This window comes from Rhinatrema bivittatum, chromosome 8 (assembly GCF_901001135.1).
Source record: "Rhinatrema bivittatum chromosome 8, aRhiBiv1.1, whole genome shotgun sequence".
Taxonomy (NCBI): Eukaryota; Metazoa; Chordata; class Amphibia; order Gymnophiona; family Rhinatrematidae; genus Rhinatrema; species Rhinatrema bivittatum.
This window is the reverse complement of record NC_042622.1, coordinates 145,503,926-145,519,595: the sequence shown is the minus strand read 5'-3', so window position 1 is coordinate 145,519,595 and position 15,670 is coordinate 145,503,926. Positions and strand designations below refer to the sequence as shown.

At 45.0% G+C, this 15,670-nt stretch overlaps 1 protein-coding gene across 2 annotated transcripts in view; it reads left to right on the top strand.

Moving 5' to 3' along the window:
• The window catches only part of LOC115096470 (EH domain-containing protein 1-like), an 82,625-nt gene that overhangs the window by 49,100 nt on the left and 17,855 nt on the right, over positions 1–15,670 (top strand). Inside the window, exon 5 of one of the 2 annotated variants that reach the window (XM_029611115.1) lies at positions 11,196–11,332. The exons of the other annotated variant lie outside the window; for it this stretch is intronic. Coding sequence (XP_029466975.1) covers positions 11,196–11,213 — 18 coding nt within the window. The 3' untranslated portion in view covers positions 11,214–11,332. Of the gene's footprint in view, positions 1–11,195; positions 11,333–15,670 lie in introns of those variants that run through there. 2 annotated transcript variants of the gene reach the window in all.

Here is a 15,670-nt window from a genome sequence, read left to right as displayed (position 1 = left end):
GGTGAAAGTGTAAAGCACTGTCACCATATTAAACAGCAATGCCCAGAATTGATAATGCTCTTCCAACACTGCAAACTGCAGGAACTTCTGATCTTCCTCCCAGATGGGGATATGAAGATATACTCTGTAAGTTCTAGAGAAGCCAGGAACTCTCCTTTGCAAGCTGCCGCAATGACTGAACATAGGTGTTCCATACGGAAGGGCCACATTCACCTTCTTGAAGTCTAAGATGGGTTGATAGATACTTTCTTTCATAAGAACATAAGGCTTGCCATACTGGGTCAGACCAAGGGTCCATCAAGCCCAGCATCCTGTTTCCAACAGTGACCAAGCCATGTCACAAGTACCTGGCAGGATCCCAAGGGATAGATAGATTCCAAGCTGCTTATCTCAGGAATAAGCAGTGGATTTCTGCAACTCTACCTTAATAATTGTTAATGGTCTTTTCCTCCAGGAACTTGTCCAAACCATTTTTAAATTCAGCTATACTAATAGCTTTCACCACATCCTCTGGCAATGAATTCCAGAGCTTAATTATATGTTGAGTAAAAAAATATTTTCTCTTATTAGTTTGAAATGTATTATCCAGTAACTACATTGTGTGTCCCCTGGTCTTTGTACTTTTCAAAAGAGTAAACATAAACAATTCATTAACATTTACTCGTTCCATTCCATTCATTACTTTATAAACCTCTATCATATCTCCCCTCATTTGTGTCTTCTCCAAGCTGAAGTCTCCTAACCTCTTTAGCCTTTCTTCATAGGGGACTTGTTCCATCCTCTTTATCATCTTGGTTGCCCATCTCTGTACCTTTTCTAATTCTGCTATATCTTTCTTGAGATGTGGTGATCAGAACTGAACACAGTATCCATGGAGCGATACAGAAACATTATGATATTCTCTGTTTTATTCTTCATTCCTTTCCTAATAATCCCTAGCATTCTCTTTGCTTTATTGGCTGCAGCTGCTGCACACTGAGCAGAAGATTTCAACGTATTTTCAATGATGAAACCTAGATCTTTTTCCTGAATTGGTGATTCCTAATGTAACCTCGCATTTTGTAGCTATAATTTGGGTTACTCTTCCCTAAGTACATCAGAATTTTGTGTCATTAGCAAACTTGATCACCTCACTTGTTGTTCCCATTTCTAGGTTATTTATAAATATATTAAAAATCATCGGTCCCAGAACAGATTCCTGGGGCACTCCACTACTTACCTTTTTCCATTGGGAAAATTTACCATTTAGCTCTACTCTCTGTTTTCTATCTTTTAACCAGTTGATAATCCATAATAGGACACTGCCACCTATCCCATGAATTTCCTAACAAGTCTCTCATGAAGGACTTTCTGGAAATCTTTGTTTTCTCTAGAGCTGACTCTACTATATCTGATTGGTGTGACAGCTGGACTACTCCAAATTTTGGAGTCTTCTGGACTCTATATTTGAGATATATCTAGTTTCCTGGCTAATGTGGCACAGGAAATTGGATTCTCCCACATCTTGTTTGTAACATTTTCAGGATAGCATGGATTGCAACAGTTACCGTCTCCACCGGCGAATCAAGTATCTGAGAATACCAAAGACTTCCGTGAGAAATCCTTACGGTTGTTAATTCCAACAGCCTTACCCAATTTGTCCAGAAATCGGTAGTAAGAGAGGTGGAAATGAGTAATCTGGAGGTTTAGATCGGGGTTAGAGGGTATTCCTGTCAAACCCTCCTCAGATCCTAGAGGGGAAGAAACATTAATCCAGGAGCCTAGTGATGAAATAGGTGACTGAGGAAGGGTCCTTAGTTGTCTTGGAAGAGTGTATTCCTGGTGGGTATATTCCGACTAGCTGGACTCTGTTGCAAGCAAATGCTGAAGACTAGAATCACCTCGTGGGTGTTCTTGATAGAATACCTATTCAGTCAGTTTTTATCGGGACACTTTCTTGGGGAGTACATTTGATATCTTGGAAAGGAGAGGTTGAAAAATACATTCCTTTTCCTTAGCCACCAGGGCGGTAAAGAAAGTTTTCACCATTTGTGCCTCTTGGTCTAAGGGCTTACATGCCCTCTGGCAGGCACTGGAAGTGGAACATTCTTTTCAGAAACTAGAATGAATTCTTCTTGCACATCCTCTGTGTTGCATCCGTCGGTCTCAGACGGCTTCGCCCGACATGCCTCACCTCTATTTCAGCCTTCTCCACCAGCCTCGGGAGAATGGCATCCATAGCATCTGCTTGCCGCACCCTTCGGCTTCCCCGGAGTGGCTCTGATGCGGCGTCCCACCATGTTGACCTGAGGCGTCCTAGGGCGCGCGCACGCTTCATGTCTCGTAGCAGTGTTGGCACGAACCTCGGGGGCGTCCCCTCGAATGATGTCACTGCTTCCATATTAAAAAGGTTGCCCATTTGCTGACTCTCGCCGAGTTAGCAACAGATTGGATTCGCTCCGGTCTGAAGCTGCTCTGCCACTTCTACTCTGCTGGAAGCCACCTTCACCCTCCGGGGTTCTACTAACCTGGGTACCCGCTCCTCGGGGGCCCTTTGCTTATTTACAGGTGCCTATCCTGAATCCAGGTACTCGCTCCTCAAGGGCCTGTGTGTCTATCATGGTGCCTGCTACCAATTCTTCAACCTGCTGGAACACTACCTATCAGCTACAGAGAATGAGTACAACTTCTCTCAGTCTGTCCATCTACAGCTCCTCGCTGCTCATCTGCATTGGGCCCTACACCACCATTGTGGAACGGGTCTCCTCTGCCGAGGATTACAGACTGCTAACTTCTATGCTCTCTCTACTGCTCATTGGGAACTCTACTCAGCTACCAGAGAGTGTGTTATAACATCTGCCAGTTTGTCTCTCCTCCAGTGCCTTACTGGACATCTGCATCGGGGCCTTACACCACCATTGTGGGACAGGTTTCCTACGCCAAGGATAACAGACTACTACTACTCTCTACTATCACCTCTGGTGGACTACAATAGCTGTATAATAAAAGATAGAATCTCTATGTTTGTGCATCTGAGTCTAGGCTGGTGCTTCAGTTTCCTACAGGGCTCCTCCCCGTAGGAGATATCATCACTGTTGCCCCCGAGAATCTCCCAAACACCTCGATATCATAACAGATTGCTAACTCCATGGATTCAGCTCAGCTCACCGCGTTACAGGCCATTCTAGGCCTGGCCCAGCGCATTGTTGAACAACAGAACTTGCTGGATAGCTTGACTGTAGCCTTTAATCTATTGCACGCACAGATGAATGCTTCTACTACCTCAGGTAAAGAAGAAACTCTGCCAGAAGTGATGGTTAAAACAGTTGTACCCCTTTCCGCTCCTATTCGCTTCTCTGGAGAGGCTTGGAGATGCAGGGGATTCCTCAACCAATGCTGTATGCATTTTGCACTTCAACCTACTAATTTTCCCACAGCCTATGCCAAGACTACGTATATCCTGTCTTATCTGGACGGAAGAGCACTAACTTGGGCTTCTCTGCTGTGGAAGCGTGATGACCCCATCCTGAAGGACCTTGCTGGGTTTTTGGAACTGTTTAAATCCGTATTTGATGACCCTGCCAGGTGTACAATCACAGGATCCACATTGGTTCAACTTCGCCATAGAGTTTAAGTCTTTGGCTTCAGAGTTGAACTGGGATTTGAGATGCCTGAAGACCCTTTTCTTTGAAGGCCTGAACTCCCAACTGAAAGATGAATTGGCAGTTCGAGAAATGCCTGATACCTTGGAGGACCTGATGAAGTTAGCTACAAGAATTGACCAACGACTTCGGGATAAGGTTCAAGAGATTAAAGGTTCCAAGAGGCCTAGCAAGGGAGAAATCCGAGTTAAGACTCTACCTAAGCCTATTCAGTCTAAAGCGGTTGCTGGCAAAGAAGAACCTTTGCAACTTGGCCATAGTCACCTGACTTCTAAGAAGAGAAGAACGCAGAGAAGATTAGGCCTCTGCATGTATTGTGGTCAAGCAGGCCCTGCAGTACAAACATGCCCTATCTGTCCGGGAAACGGGCAGACCTAAGTCCTGTGGGAGGACTCTTCTTAGGTCTAACTGCTCCTTCTCCTCCACTCTCTCTGCCAGTCTCCTTGATAAACGGACCACTTGAGTTCCAGACTCTTGCCCTAGTGGACTCTGGGGCAGGAGGGAATTTTATACTGAGACGTCTAGTGGAACATTTACGAATCCTCACTACGACTATGAAGCCTCCGCTTCTGTTATCCTCTATCCATGGGGAGCCCTTACCGGGTGAAGTAACCTTACAAATGGAACCAGTCAGTCTAAGAACGGGAGCTGTTCATACGGAATCCATTTCCTTCTTCATGCTCGAAAAGGCTATGCATCCCTTAGTACTTGGGTTACCATGGCTACAAAAGCACATGCCTCAATTCAACTGGGCTACACTGGAGCTTTCACGCTGGGGCCCAGATTGTCATGGCAAATGTTTGAAGGAGGTTTCACCACTACCCTGTATGCCTACAACTCCATTGATGCCTGGGTTACTACCTCAATACACATCATTTCAAGATGTATTCTCAAAGGAAACCGCTGATATTCTTCCCCCACATTGATCTTATGACTGTGCGATCCACTTGAAACCGAATACCGATCCACCCAACGGAAGAGTATACCCCCTCTCAGTGGTGGAAAATAAAGTGATGTCGGAATACATCCAAGAGAATCTACAAAAGGGTTTCATAAGGCCTTCTAAGTCTCCTGCAGGAGCAGGGTTTTTCTTTGTGGGGAAGAAGGACGGAACCCTATGTCCATGCATTGATTATCGTGGTCTAAATGAGATCACGGTCAAAGATCGCTATTCCTTACCACTCATCTCTGAGCTGTTTGACCACTTACAAGGGGCTAAGATCTTCTCCAAGCTGAATCTTAAAGGAGCGTATAACCTTGTCCGCATTTGTTCAGGGGATGATTGGAAGACAGCTTTTAACACCAGGGACGGATACTTTGAGTATTTGGTAATGCCCTTCGGCTTATGCAACGCCCCAGCTGTCTTCCAAAACATGATGAATGACATCGTGCGTGACCTACTCTACCAGTCTTTGTCTATTTGGACGATATCCTGATCTTTTCTCAAGATCTGAATACTCACATCACGGATGTCAAGAGAGTGTTACAAAGACTGCGGGAGAACCGTCTATATGCTAAGCTGCCCAAATGCGAATTCCTCAAAGAGTCTGTACCTTTCCTTGGGTACATCTTGTCTAACAAGGGGTTCCAGATGGACCCACAAAAGCTGGAGAGCATTCAGAAATGGTCCCAACCTAGTGGTCTAAAGGCTCTCAGAAGGTTTCTGGGATTCACAAATTACTATAGAACCTTCAAAAAAATTACTCCTCACTAACTGTGCCTTTAACAGCTCTGACGAAGAAAGGTGCTAATGTTGCCAATTGGTCTATGGAGGCTGTCACCGCTTTCCAAAAGCTGAAGGACGCTTTCTCCAGCAAGCCATGTCACCATCACCCGGCTCCTACATGCCCCTTTATTGTCGAGGTGGATGCCTCTGATGTTGACATAGGGGCTGTATTAAGTCAAACCAGTGACTCCAAGAACCTGTGGTCATGTTCCTTCTTCTCCAGACGATTCACACCGGCTGAGAGGAACTATGGAATCGGAGATAAAGAATTGTTGGTGATAAAGATGGCGTTCGAAGAGTGGAGACCCTGGATCAAGGGTGCTGAACACCAGATAACGGTTTTTACTGACCATAAAAACCTAGAATACCTTCGTCATGCCCAGCGCCTCAACCATAGACAGGAGAGCTGGTCCCTGTTCTTTAACAGGTTTGATTTCATCTTAAAGTACCGACCTGGAGATAAAAATGTCAGAGCGGATGCCCTATCTCTCTCAATCCTATCTGAAGATGTGCCTGACGCTCCGCAACACATCATTGAACCTGAGAGAGTCATTCTTTCAGCCACTCACCCTGTACCAACAGGCAAGACGATTGTGCCTGCTGACCCCCGGAAGAAAGTACTATGGGCTCATGACTCTAAATTGGCTGGACATCCCGGTCAACGGAGAACCCTGGCAAAGCTGCAAAAATTCTACTGGTGGCCGTCGATGAAAGAAGACGCCTTCGCTTATGTAGCGGCCTGTACCAACTGTGCCATTCAAAAGCCTCCGCCCAGTCGTCCTTGGGGCCAACTACAACCTTTACCCATACCGGATGAGCCCTGGACTCACATTGCCATGGATTTCGTGGTGGACTTATCCCTCTCCGGGGGCAACAACACTATCTGGGTAACGGTGGACAGATTCTCAAAAGTGGCTCACTTTCTGGCGCTTCCTGGCTTACCATCTGCCAGTGAACTTGCAAAGCTCTTCATCAGCCACATATTCCATCTGCACGGAATACCGAAGCACATAGTCTCAGACAGAGGCATACAATTCACAGCCACATTCTGGAAGGCTCTTTGCAAGAAGTTCGATATCACTCTCGACTTCACTTCTTCTTACCATCCGCAATTCAACGGCCAAACTGAGAGGCTGGACCGTACCCTCAAACAGTTCCTCAGAGCCTATGTCTTTTCATGCCAGAATGACTGGGTTGAACTTCCACCGTGGGCAGAGTTTTCCATCAACTCTCATCCAGGAACATCTACTGGATCAACACCATTCGAAGAGGTATATGGACAACTACCTTCACCACCTTTGCCACTTCCGCTTTCAGTGTTGACCCCGGCAGCTCAAGCCACTTCCGATGAAATTCAACATCTTTGGAAGAAGACAAAGGAGATGCTCATCAAAGCCGGAATTCGAGCAAAACGAGACTATGACATGCATCACGGCAAGGCTCCTGAACTTAAGCCTGGTGTTAAGGTCTGGTTGTCTACGAAGCACCTCAGATTGAAGTTGCCAGCTGCTCGCTTTGCTCTACGCTATGTCGGACCATTCCCCATCCTCCGACGTATGGGCAATCTCTCCTACAGTCTCAAACTTCTGCCAGCAATGAAGATCTATAACGTGTTTCACGTCTCTTTATGAAACCACTCATACTCAACAAATTCAGCACCAAGACACCAGATCCCCCTCCTGTTGATACAGAAAAGGACCTCGAGTACAAAGTAGACGCTATACTTGTACGGAAGAGAGGCAGAGTATGGGAATACCTCCTGTCATGGGAGGGCTTTGGACCAGAAAATAACTTGTGGGAACCTATGTCCAACATCCTGGACAAAGAGATGCTGTACCAGTATCATCATGCACATCCTCGGAAACCAAGACCAGGTAGGGGTTCTGGAGGAGGCCCTTTGAAGGGGGGACTGTTGCATCCGTCGGTCTCAGAAGGTTTCGCTTGACATGCCTCACCTCTATTTCAGCCTTCTCCACCAGCCTCAGGAGAATGGCGTCTGTAGTGTCTCCTTGCCGCACCCTCCTGCTTCCCCGGAGCGGCTCTGGCACGGTGTCCCGCCATATTGACCTGAGGCCTCCTAGGGCGCGCACACCTCACGTCTTGTAGCAGTGTTGGTGCGAACATCTGGGGCGTCCCCCTCGAGTGACGTCACTGCTTCCATATTCAAAAGGTTGCCCATTTGCTGACTCTCGCCGAGTTAGCAACAGATTGGATTCGCTCCGGTCTTAAGCTGCTCTGCCACTTCTACTCTGCTGGAAGCCACCTTCACCCTCCGGGGTTCTACTAACCTGGGTACCCGCTCCTCGGGGGCCCTTTGCTTATTTACAGGTGCCTATCCTGAATCCAGGTACTCGCTCCTTGAGGACCTGTGTGTCTATCCTGGTGTCTGCTACCAATTCTTCAACCTGCTGGAACACTACCTATCAGCTACAGAGAATGAGTACAACTTCTCTCAGTCTGTGCATCTACAGCTCCTCGCTGCTCATCTGCATCGGGCCCTACACCAGCATTTTGGAACAGGTCTCCTCTGCCGAAGATTACAGACTGCTAACATCTATCCTCTCTCTACTGCTCATTGGGAACTCTATCTACTCAGCTACCAGAGAGTGTGTTATAACATCTGCCAGTCTGTCTCTCCTCCAGTGCCTTACTGGACATCTGCATCGGGGCCTTACACCATCATTGTGGGATGGGTCTCCTATGCCAAGGATCACAGACTACTACTACTACTCTGTACTGCCACCTCTGGTGGACTACAATAGCTGTATAATAAAAGATAGAATCTCTGTGTTTGTGCATCTGAGTCTAGCCCGGTGCTTCAGTTCCCTACAGGGCTCCTCCCTGTAGGAGGTACCATCACTGTTGCCCCTGTGAATCCACCAAACACCTCGATATCATAACACTCTGGACTTTGTAAAATTTGTCCTGGGGGCCAGTTAGAGACAAGGAACAAATGGGATCTGGCATGTCCAAGCCCAGGCCTTGTACCAGTAACCTTGGAGACATTGTTCTAGAAATTGTCAGGGATAAGTAAAGCATATCTCCTTCTGCCCCTGTAAAATATATGGAAGTAACTGGTGATATAGTGAAGAGCTGTATTGGAAATACCATGACTGATGATGCAATAGCTTGCTCCAATACCCAAGGCTTCGAGGACAGGAGCGTCAATGGTGCCAAGGCTCGATGCGTCAAAATACAGTGACAGTACTGGGGCTTTATGCATCGACAGTGCCGAGATCTTATGCTTTGATGGTGCTGGGGTCTGATGCATCAATAGCACTGGGAGCTTTTGCATCAATGTTGCAAGAGCTATATGTGTTGCCAGTGCTAGGGCTCAATGCACCGGTGAATGGTACATAGACTGTATCAATGGTGCTGAGACGTGATACTTTTTTGGCGCTGGTTGCACCACCAACTCCAAAGTGTGGCACTTCTTCTTTTTAGAAGGGCTTGAGCTTTCTGCCTTCTCCAAAGATGGGGAAGACTTCTCCAAAGATGGGGAAGACTTTCCCGAGGAGCTCCTGCTCAACTCGGCGCCTGGGGAGCAAGACAAGGTTCCAATCTGGGAGGAGGACCAGCTGTGACTCTTCAGAGACTTATTCAGCTCCTCCATTTTTCAGGCCCTGGACTTCTGGGAGTGCAGAGACATATAGCCACAATGATAGAATTTGCCTGGTCATAGTTTGGTCCTAGGCAGCAGTAGCAGATGTCATTGTCTATCTGTAGTGGACATTTTCCTATTGTAGACACAATCCTTGAAGCCACAACAGTGGGTTTCTAAGTGCTGGACACCCTGTGAAGGAAATTCTTTTTTTTTCTGTATAGCACTGAAAACTGCTGTTTGGGGGGCTGCTGAGGCAATGTCATAAGAATTTTTAAAAAAAATTAATATATCAAAAGATATAAATCAAGAAAAAACAGAGAGAAAGGGTACATATCCGTGCTGGTACTCGGACAAAAAGACTGAAGGGCTCTGGAGCAGTGTCGACAGAGAAGGATTTAATAGCATTGGAAAAGTAAGATTAACTTTTGTAGTTTATAATGGAAAACCACTTTCCCTGCCCTACGTCTGTTTGAGTTCAGTTCAAGGAAATTTTAGAAATTAGTTTTCAAACTTCATATCTAAATTCTGGTTAGAATATTAGCTTACATTCTCCATTTAATCTCTTGATTGTTGAATACTTTAGACGAACTTCTCTATAGTCCAGATGGTTAATAAAGTAGTTGCTGATTCTTGGGAAATTCATGATAGATTTCAGCACTCCAGTGGGTCCAGTGCACTCCAGCACTCCAGTGCCTAACAAAGAAAATGTTCAAACTCTTACAAAAGGATTGCAAAGTTGTTAACATTTCATCATTTGCCCTGAGAACTTACAGGTCAATCCAGTAAGGAGCGGTAGGGAGAGCTGCGTTAGTGCCGGGCGCACCCGCGGTTGCCGCACGCACAGTCCAGCTCACCTACCGCTCGATCCTGTATGTAAATAGCTTGCAAATGCAAGCTGCGTCTAAGAAGCGTCTGTGAAGCGTTAGGCCCGCGCAACCCATTTTACTGTATAGAGCGCTATACAGCGCCTATACAGTAACCTGGGTGCGCGGGCCTAACGCTTCACGGACACGCTGGTATCTGTCATTTCAAATGTCATTTCAAATGACATTTGAAATGACAGGTACCAGGAAGTGGACGGTTCTCCTACGCTCACCTGCCCTGGCCGCGTCAACGGATGCTGGTCTCCGGGGCAGCCCCAGTCCTCTTCCCCCTCCTCCCGAAGCAACGAAAGCGGAAAAAATCTAAAAAGTGAAAAGCGAAAAAAAAAAAAAAAAGTAGCAACGAAGTGGACGGTTGGGATGGCCAGTCCTCTCTCCCCTCCTCCCGAAGCAAGGCTGCTTTACTTTACTGGATTGACCTGACACGCTTTGAAGCTTTCCCGTATTTTTTCTTCCCCTCCCTCCACTTTCTTCCAGCACTTTGCCTGTTTTCTTTTGGGGGACTCTCGTTTTCACCACTTCAATTCCCTGCTCCCCCCAGCAGCTAAGGCCTCCTCCCTCCTCACAGTCCCATGTGTAAAGCAACGACTAACTTTTTTTTCGCAGCCGCTCGAGATTGCCAGTCCTCTCTCCCCTCCTCCCGGAGCAAGGCGCGAAAAGCAGCCTTGCTCCGGGAGGAGGGGAGAGATGAATTCGTAATTATTTGTTTTGATTCTTTACTGTGCATGTATTACTATTTTCTGTAAGTAATTTTTGTTCATCCGGACACCCTGATGCGTTTTATATATAATATTAGTTTCACTTTATGCCTCACTCATAAATATATAGTCAGTGTCGGGAAAGATATGAAAATAAGAACATGTATTCGGCTTACTTGTCTTGGACTTCTCTTTTACTTCCCCTTCACTTTATTTCTTCACATTTTTATCCTCACGTTTCTATTGGCATGAAATAGACAATTTCCTCATATGTTATTTTGAAGTAGTTATGGCGGGTCTGCCCTGTATTTGCAACATGTAAATGGTCCAGTACATGTTCCCCTTCACTAGTCTGCATCGTCACATTTTTACCCTCTACTATATATTTGAGACTTGCATAACCACTAGTTGTCTGGCAGTCTAGTGCTTTGCGATTGGTTATTTGACATTAAATTTCATTAAACACAGAGCGTTTTGCTAGTACTGCCCTCCCGTTTTAAATTATTAATGATAGTAAGCACAGCATTAAAATGGATTGTGTGCTGCTTTTGATGTAGATAAAAAAAATTTTATATATGATGATTGATATTGGATCCTTCTTGTTAGTGAGTCCCTTCATTTTGGTAATTTTCTTTTCTGTTATAGCTTATGAACCCCGCTTAAAGTCCCTCCCGATGCAGCTGCGTTTGGAGAAACACGGGTCCGTGTCGGGGGACCCTGTCTAAATTGTGCTTGTGTAAGCCATGGAGTTGCCGTCAATAAAAAGTGCATTTTGAAATTTATTTCAAGTTGCTGAGACTCATTGAAGTCAACTGCATTTCCCTTGTTACTGTTATAAGTGAGATAGAACATGTGTGTGATTGAGAGCTTTTGTGTAAGTAAGAGAGAGCGAGAGCATTGTGTGATTGAGAGAGACTGATCAGGGAGATGACTGGTATATGTGTGCTTTTGTGTGTGAGAGACAGAAACTGGTCCTAAGGGTTTGACTGGTGTGTGTGTGAGAGAGAGAAGAGACTGGTTATGGTCCCTAAGGAAGAGGACCGTGAGGACAGCTTCAGCAGCTATTGCTGCTTCTGGTGTGGCCTGCAAAGGGAAAGGAGTAGGAGAACTGCTGGAGAGGATAAGTAAAGGTGGCTTTTTAAGTTCATTTTTCTTGATTGACTACCATTTTAATTATTGGGTAGTATGTGATGTGTCTGCTGTTTTGAAATATTTTATTGGTGTTTGGTAAAGCTTTCAAAATTTGCATGAGTCTTTAATTATTGGAAATTCTATTCATCAGCTGTTTTGAAATTATTGTATTAGTATGATTTTACTATTATGATTAATTATTTATATATCTTGATTTTATTGATTGTTTCATGAGGAATGGTGATTTTTGGTTTTCCATTGTGCACTGTAGAGTCTGGCGTGATGCATTTTACAGTTCAGTTTTTGTCTGTACATTTCTATTTATACTTTATGTGGCTTTATTCTGTAATTGGTGAGGGTTTGTGTTCTGCATGCAAAGTCTGAGATGAAGCATTCTTAGCATGTGGTTTCTCTGTAGGGATCTGTAGTAGCTTGGCCTGTTCTGTTTTCCTGATAGGAGGTGTATTGATATTTTAGATTCTGGTGTAATATTTGTGGTATTCTTTTTCATAGGTAAGGTTGTTATTCTTTGAGTGTTGGCAGATAGTACTGTGCTGATACGAGAGGACCATGCCAAAACATCATAATAGGTATGATGCCATATGAATTCCAAGATGCAAAGTTTTCTTGTTGGCATCACAACAGTGCATGAAATTATCACAACATGTATATTAATTTTAACTCAGAATGTAATTTTTCATGTAAAATATGTTATAAATGCATAATTTAAAATTGTGTATGGGGGCGCCAGGCTGTAAGGTTTGCCTAGGGTGCCTAATACCTTTGCACCGGCCCTGATCATCAGTGCTATCCGGATTCCTGTTGGGAACACCTGCAGGGAACCGGGGCGAGCCCCAGTGCTTAAGCATAGGACTAGAAGAGGGAGGAACCACCGGCTGAGGGTCCGACCGGACAGAAATGGGGGAAGTGGAGGACTGCACCTGAAGAAAGGCTTGTAAGCGTTGAAAAAATTCCAACCAAGAAAAAGCAGCTGGGTCCAGACCAAGCCCAGAAGGAACTGGAGCTGGTCCCACAGAACTGCCCTTGCCAGCGGAGAAGCCAGTCAAGGGGGATCCAAGATCTGGCGTCTGCCCAGTCAAGGCTGTGACCAACCCATCATCAGAATGGGAAGAGCCAGGCTTAGCAAAATCCGAGGAAGACAACTCTCCCTGAGCATCTGAGCAGCACTGACACAGGTTAGAAGCCAGGTCAGGCTGAAAGGCCGTACTATGACAGGCAATACAAATAGGAAGACGATTAGGCTTCTTGCTTACCGGCGCAATCGCTGCGGTAAATGTGTGTCAGAATGGCTTGTGCTCAAAAATGAAATGTGCCCAAAAAATAAGCACCTAGAAGAAAATGTGGCAAGGCGCACGCACAACCTGTGCGCCAAGTTAAGCGCGTAAAAAGGTTTGTGCGTGTAAAAAGCGCGACCAAAAACTGAGTGCACAATGCATGCACAGAGCTGACATACTGCGTGCGCACACCAATGGCCTATTGAGGGCAGCAGAACACACACAAGAGCGCGCGAAAATGGCCACCGCAGCCTACCACACGGTGTGCAAGAAAAAAACCTAAGTGCAGGACTTAGCCCACTGGGGGCCGCTCAACCCACCAGGCTGCCCAGTTCCCTAACCCCAACAGGCGTGCCGAAAACAGAGACCCCTCTAACTGTCTCTGATTCAGGTAAAACTTTCTCCTTTTTTTTTTTTAAACCTTATCTGAGCTCAGTGCTTACCGGCTGAGTACAGAGATGGTCTCCGGCTGTGGGAGGAGAGGGCATCTACTGTCACTGCTGCACTCGGCCTCCTGCACTCTTTGCCTTTCACCTGAACTAGCAGCTAGGTCCAAGCCGGGAAACCTAGCTACCAGACCAAGGCACACCTCTGAAGGACCACAGGAATCACCTCAACTGTGGGAGGGACTTTTAGGTATCACCACAGGAGAGTGGGGCTTTCTTTTCCTGAATTTAGAATTTCAAATTTTTCCTTTCAAAAAGCTCAAAGCAATCCCCATAGGGAGATGCAATTCCACCATCTGCTGGAGACTGAGAATACTGGCAGGCTGGGGTCACTGCAAGGTTATGTATACTATGACATCAGCTTGCTCCATCTCCATCTGCTGGCAGGGGAGAATAAACCTAAGTCCATCTGTCTAAATTAAGGAAAACAAAATTATCAGGTAAGTAATTTCTTCAGTAGTGAAATTTTTGGAATCCAATGGATTGCAAGATCCGAGGTAGTATGGTTTTACCAAAAGTAAATCTTGCCAGATGAATCTGATCAATTTCTTTGACTGGGTGACCAGAGAGCTGGATCAAGGGGGAGCACTAGACTTAGTGTGTTTGGATTTCAGCAAGGTCTTTGACACGGTTCACACATAAGACTTATAAATAAATTGTGCACTCTTGGTATTTATTTATATTTTGCTTTTCAGCATTTCAAAGCATATTATATTTAGGAACTGTAGGTATTTCCCTATCCCCAGAGAACTTATAAGCTAAGTTTGTACCTGAGACAATGGAGGGTAAAATGACTTGCCCAAGGTCATAAGAAGCAACAGTGGGACTTGAACCCTTGTCTCCCTGGTTCATAGCCCACTTCTCTAACAACTAGGCTACTCATCTGGTATGGAGTGTCTGACTGGGTTACAAACTGGACCAACTTAGTTATAGTACAGGTATTTATTTACATTGCTTCCAAGATACAAGAATCAAAATTGTAGCTCACCTTGAGTCAGGCACAACTAACAGGAAAACGTCCACTGTCTGAGTGTTTCATAAGATCCTACCAGCTCCATGGGGCCTCCTCAAGCTCTCTAGGCCTGGGCTCTTATGGCAGCATGAAGGGAACCTCCTTTTACCCAGAAACCCTTGCGGTTTTCTGCCATAAGGAGCCCTGGGTTAAAAGCTTGAACCGGGCTCCTTAAGATAGAATGAGGGAGTTGTCTGTACATTCCATCACATATCCTAAACTGAATTGATAACCAGTGCCGTGCAGAAAACACTGGAGTAATATGGTTGAATCTTGTATGATCAGTGAGGACACATGCGACAGAATTTTTAAGTGGTTGGAGTTCTCTAAGTGTGGTTCCAGTAACCGTATCAGAAGTGAGTTGCAATATTATATTTGTGAAAAGAATCTGAAGAACAGTTAAAAAATCTTTGAAGTCTAACGGGTTTTAGTCTTTATCTTTTATTTGAATTTATTGATCGCCATATCCTGGGCGATGTACATAGGAACAATCATAGCATTTCAATAAATATACACCGAAATCAGAATTCATAGCAACAATAAAACTCAAAACATACAGGAACGTTCTGCAGACTTAGTAAAATGCTTGTCTAAATAGCCATGTTTTTAGCAGGGTCTTAAAAGTCTTAACGCTGTCTGACACACGTAGAGCTTCCGGAAAAGAGTTCCAGATAGCCGGGGCAGCCACAGAGAAAGCGCAGTCTCTGATAACGCTAAGTCTGGCATGCAATTGTGAGGGCACATCTAACAGGCCTCATTGTGTGGAGCGAAGCTGATGAGATGAGCAATAAAGTCGTAAAAGAGCATTGCTCCAAGGTGAAGCATCCGAGGCGATAAGATTAAAGATGATAGTTGTGATCTTTGATTTTTGTAAACCATTATGATGGCTGAACCGAATGATGGTATATAAAACTGAACAAACAAACAAACAAATAAATAAATCAATCAATAAATCTTATACTTAATGCATGCCTCAATCTGAAGCCAATGTAATTCAGAGAGCACTGGAGTGATGTGCTCACGCTTGTTGATGCTGGTAAAAAGTTACGCTGTGGCATTTAGCAATAATTGAAGGGTCAAAGCATTGCTGCAGAAAGACCAAGAAGAGTAGAATTGCAGTAATCTCTTTAATATCTGCAACTTGTAATAGCCATTTTTGATTACATTTTTAATGTGTTCTTTCATTGTTAATTGGCTGTCGAGGATTACATCTAAGTTGCAAACTTTTGAAGTGAC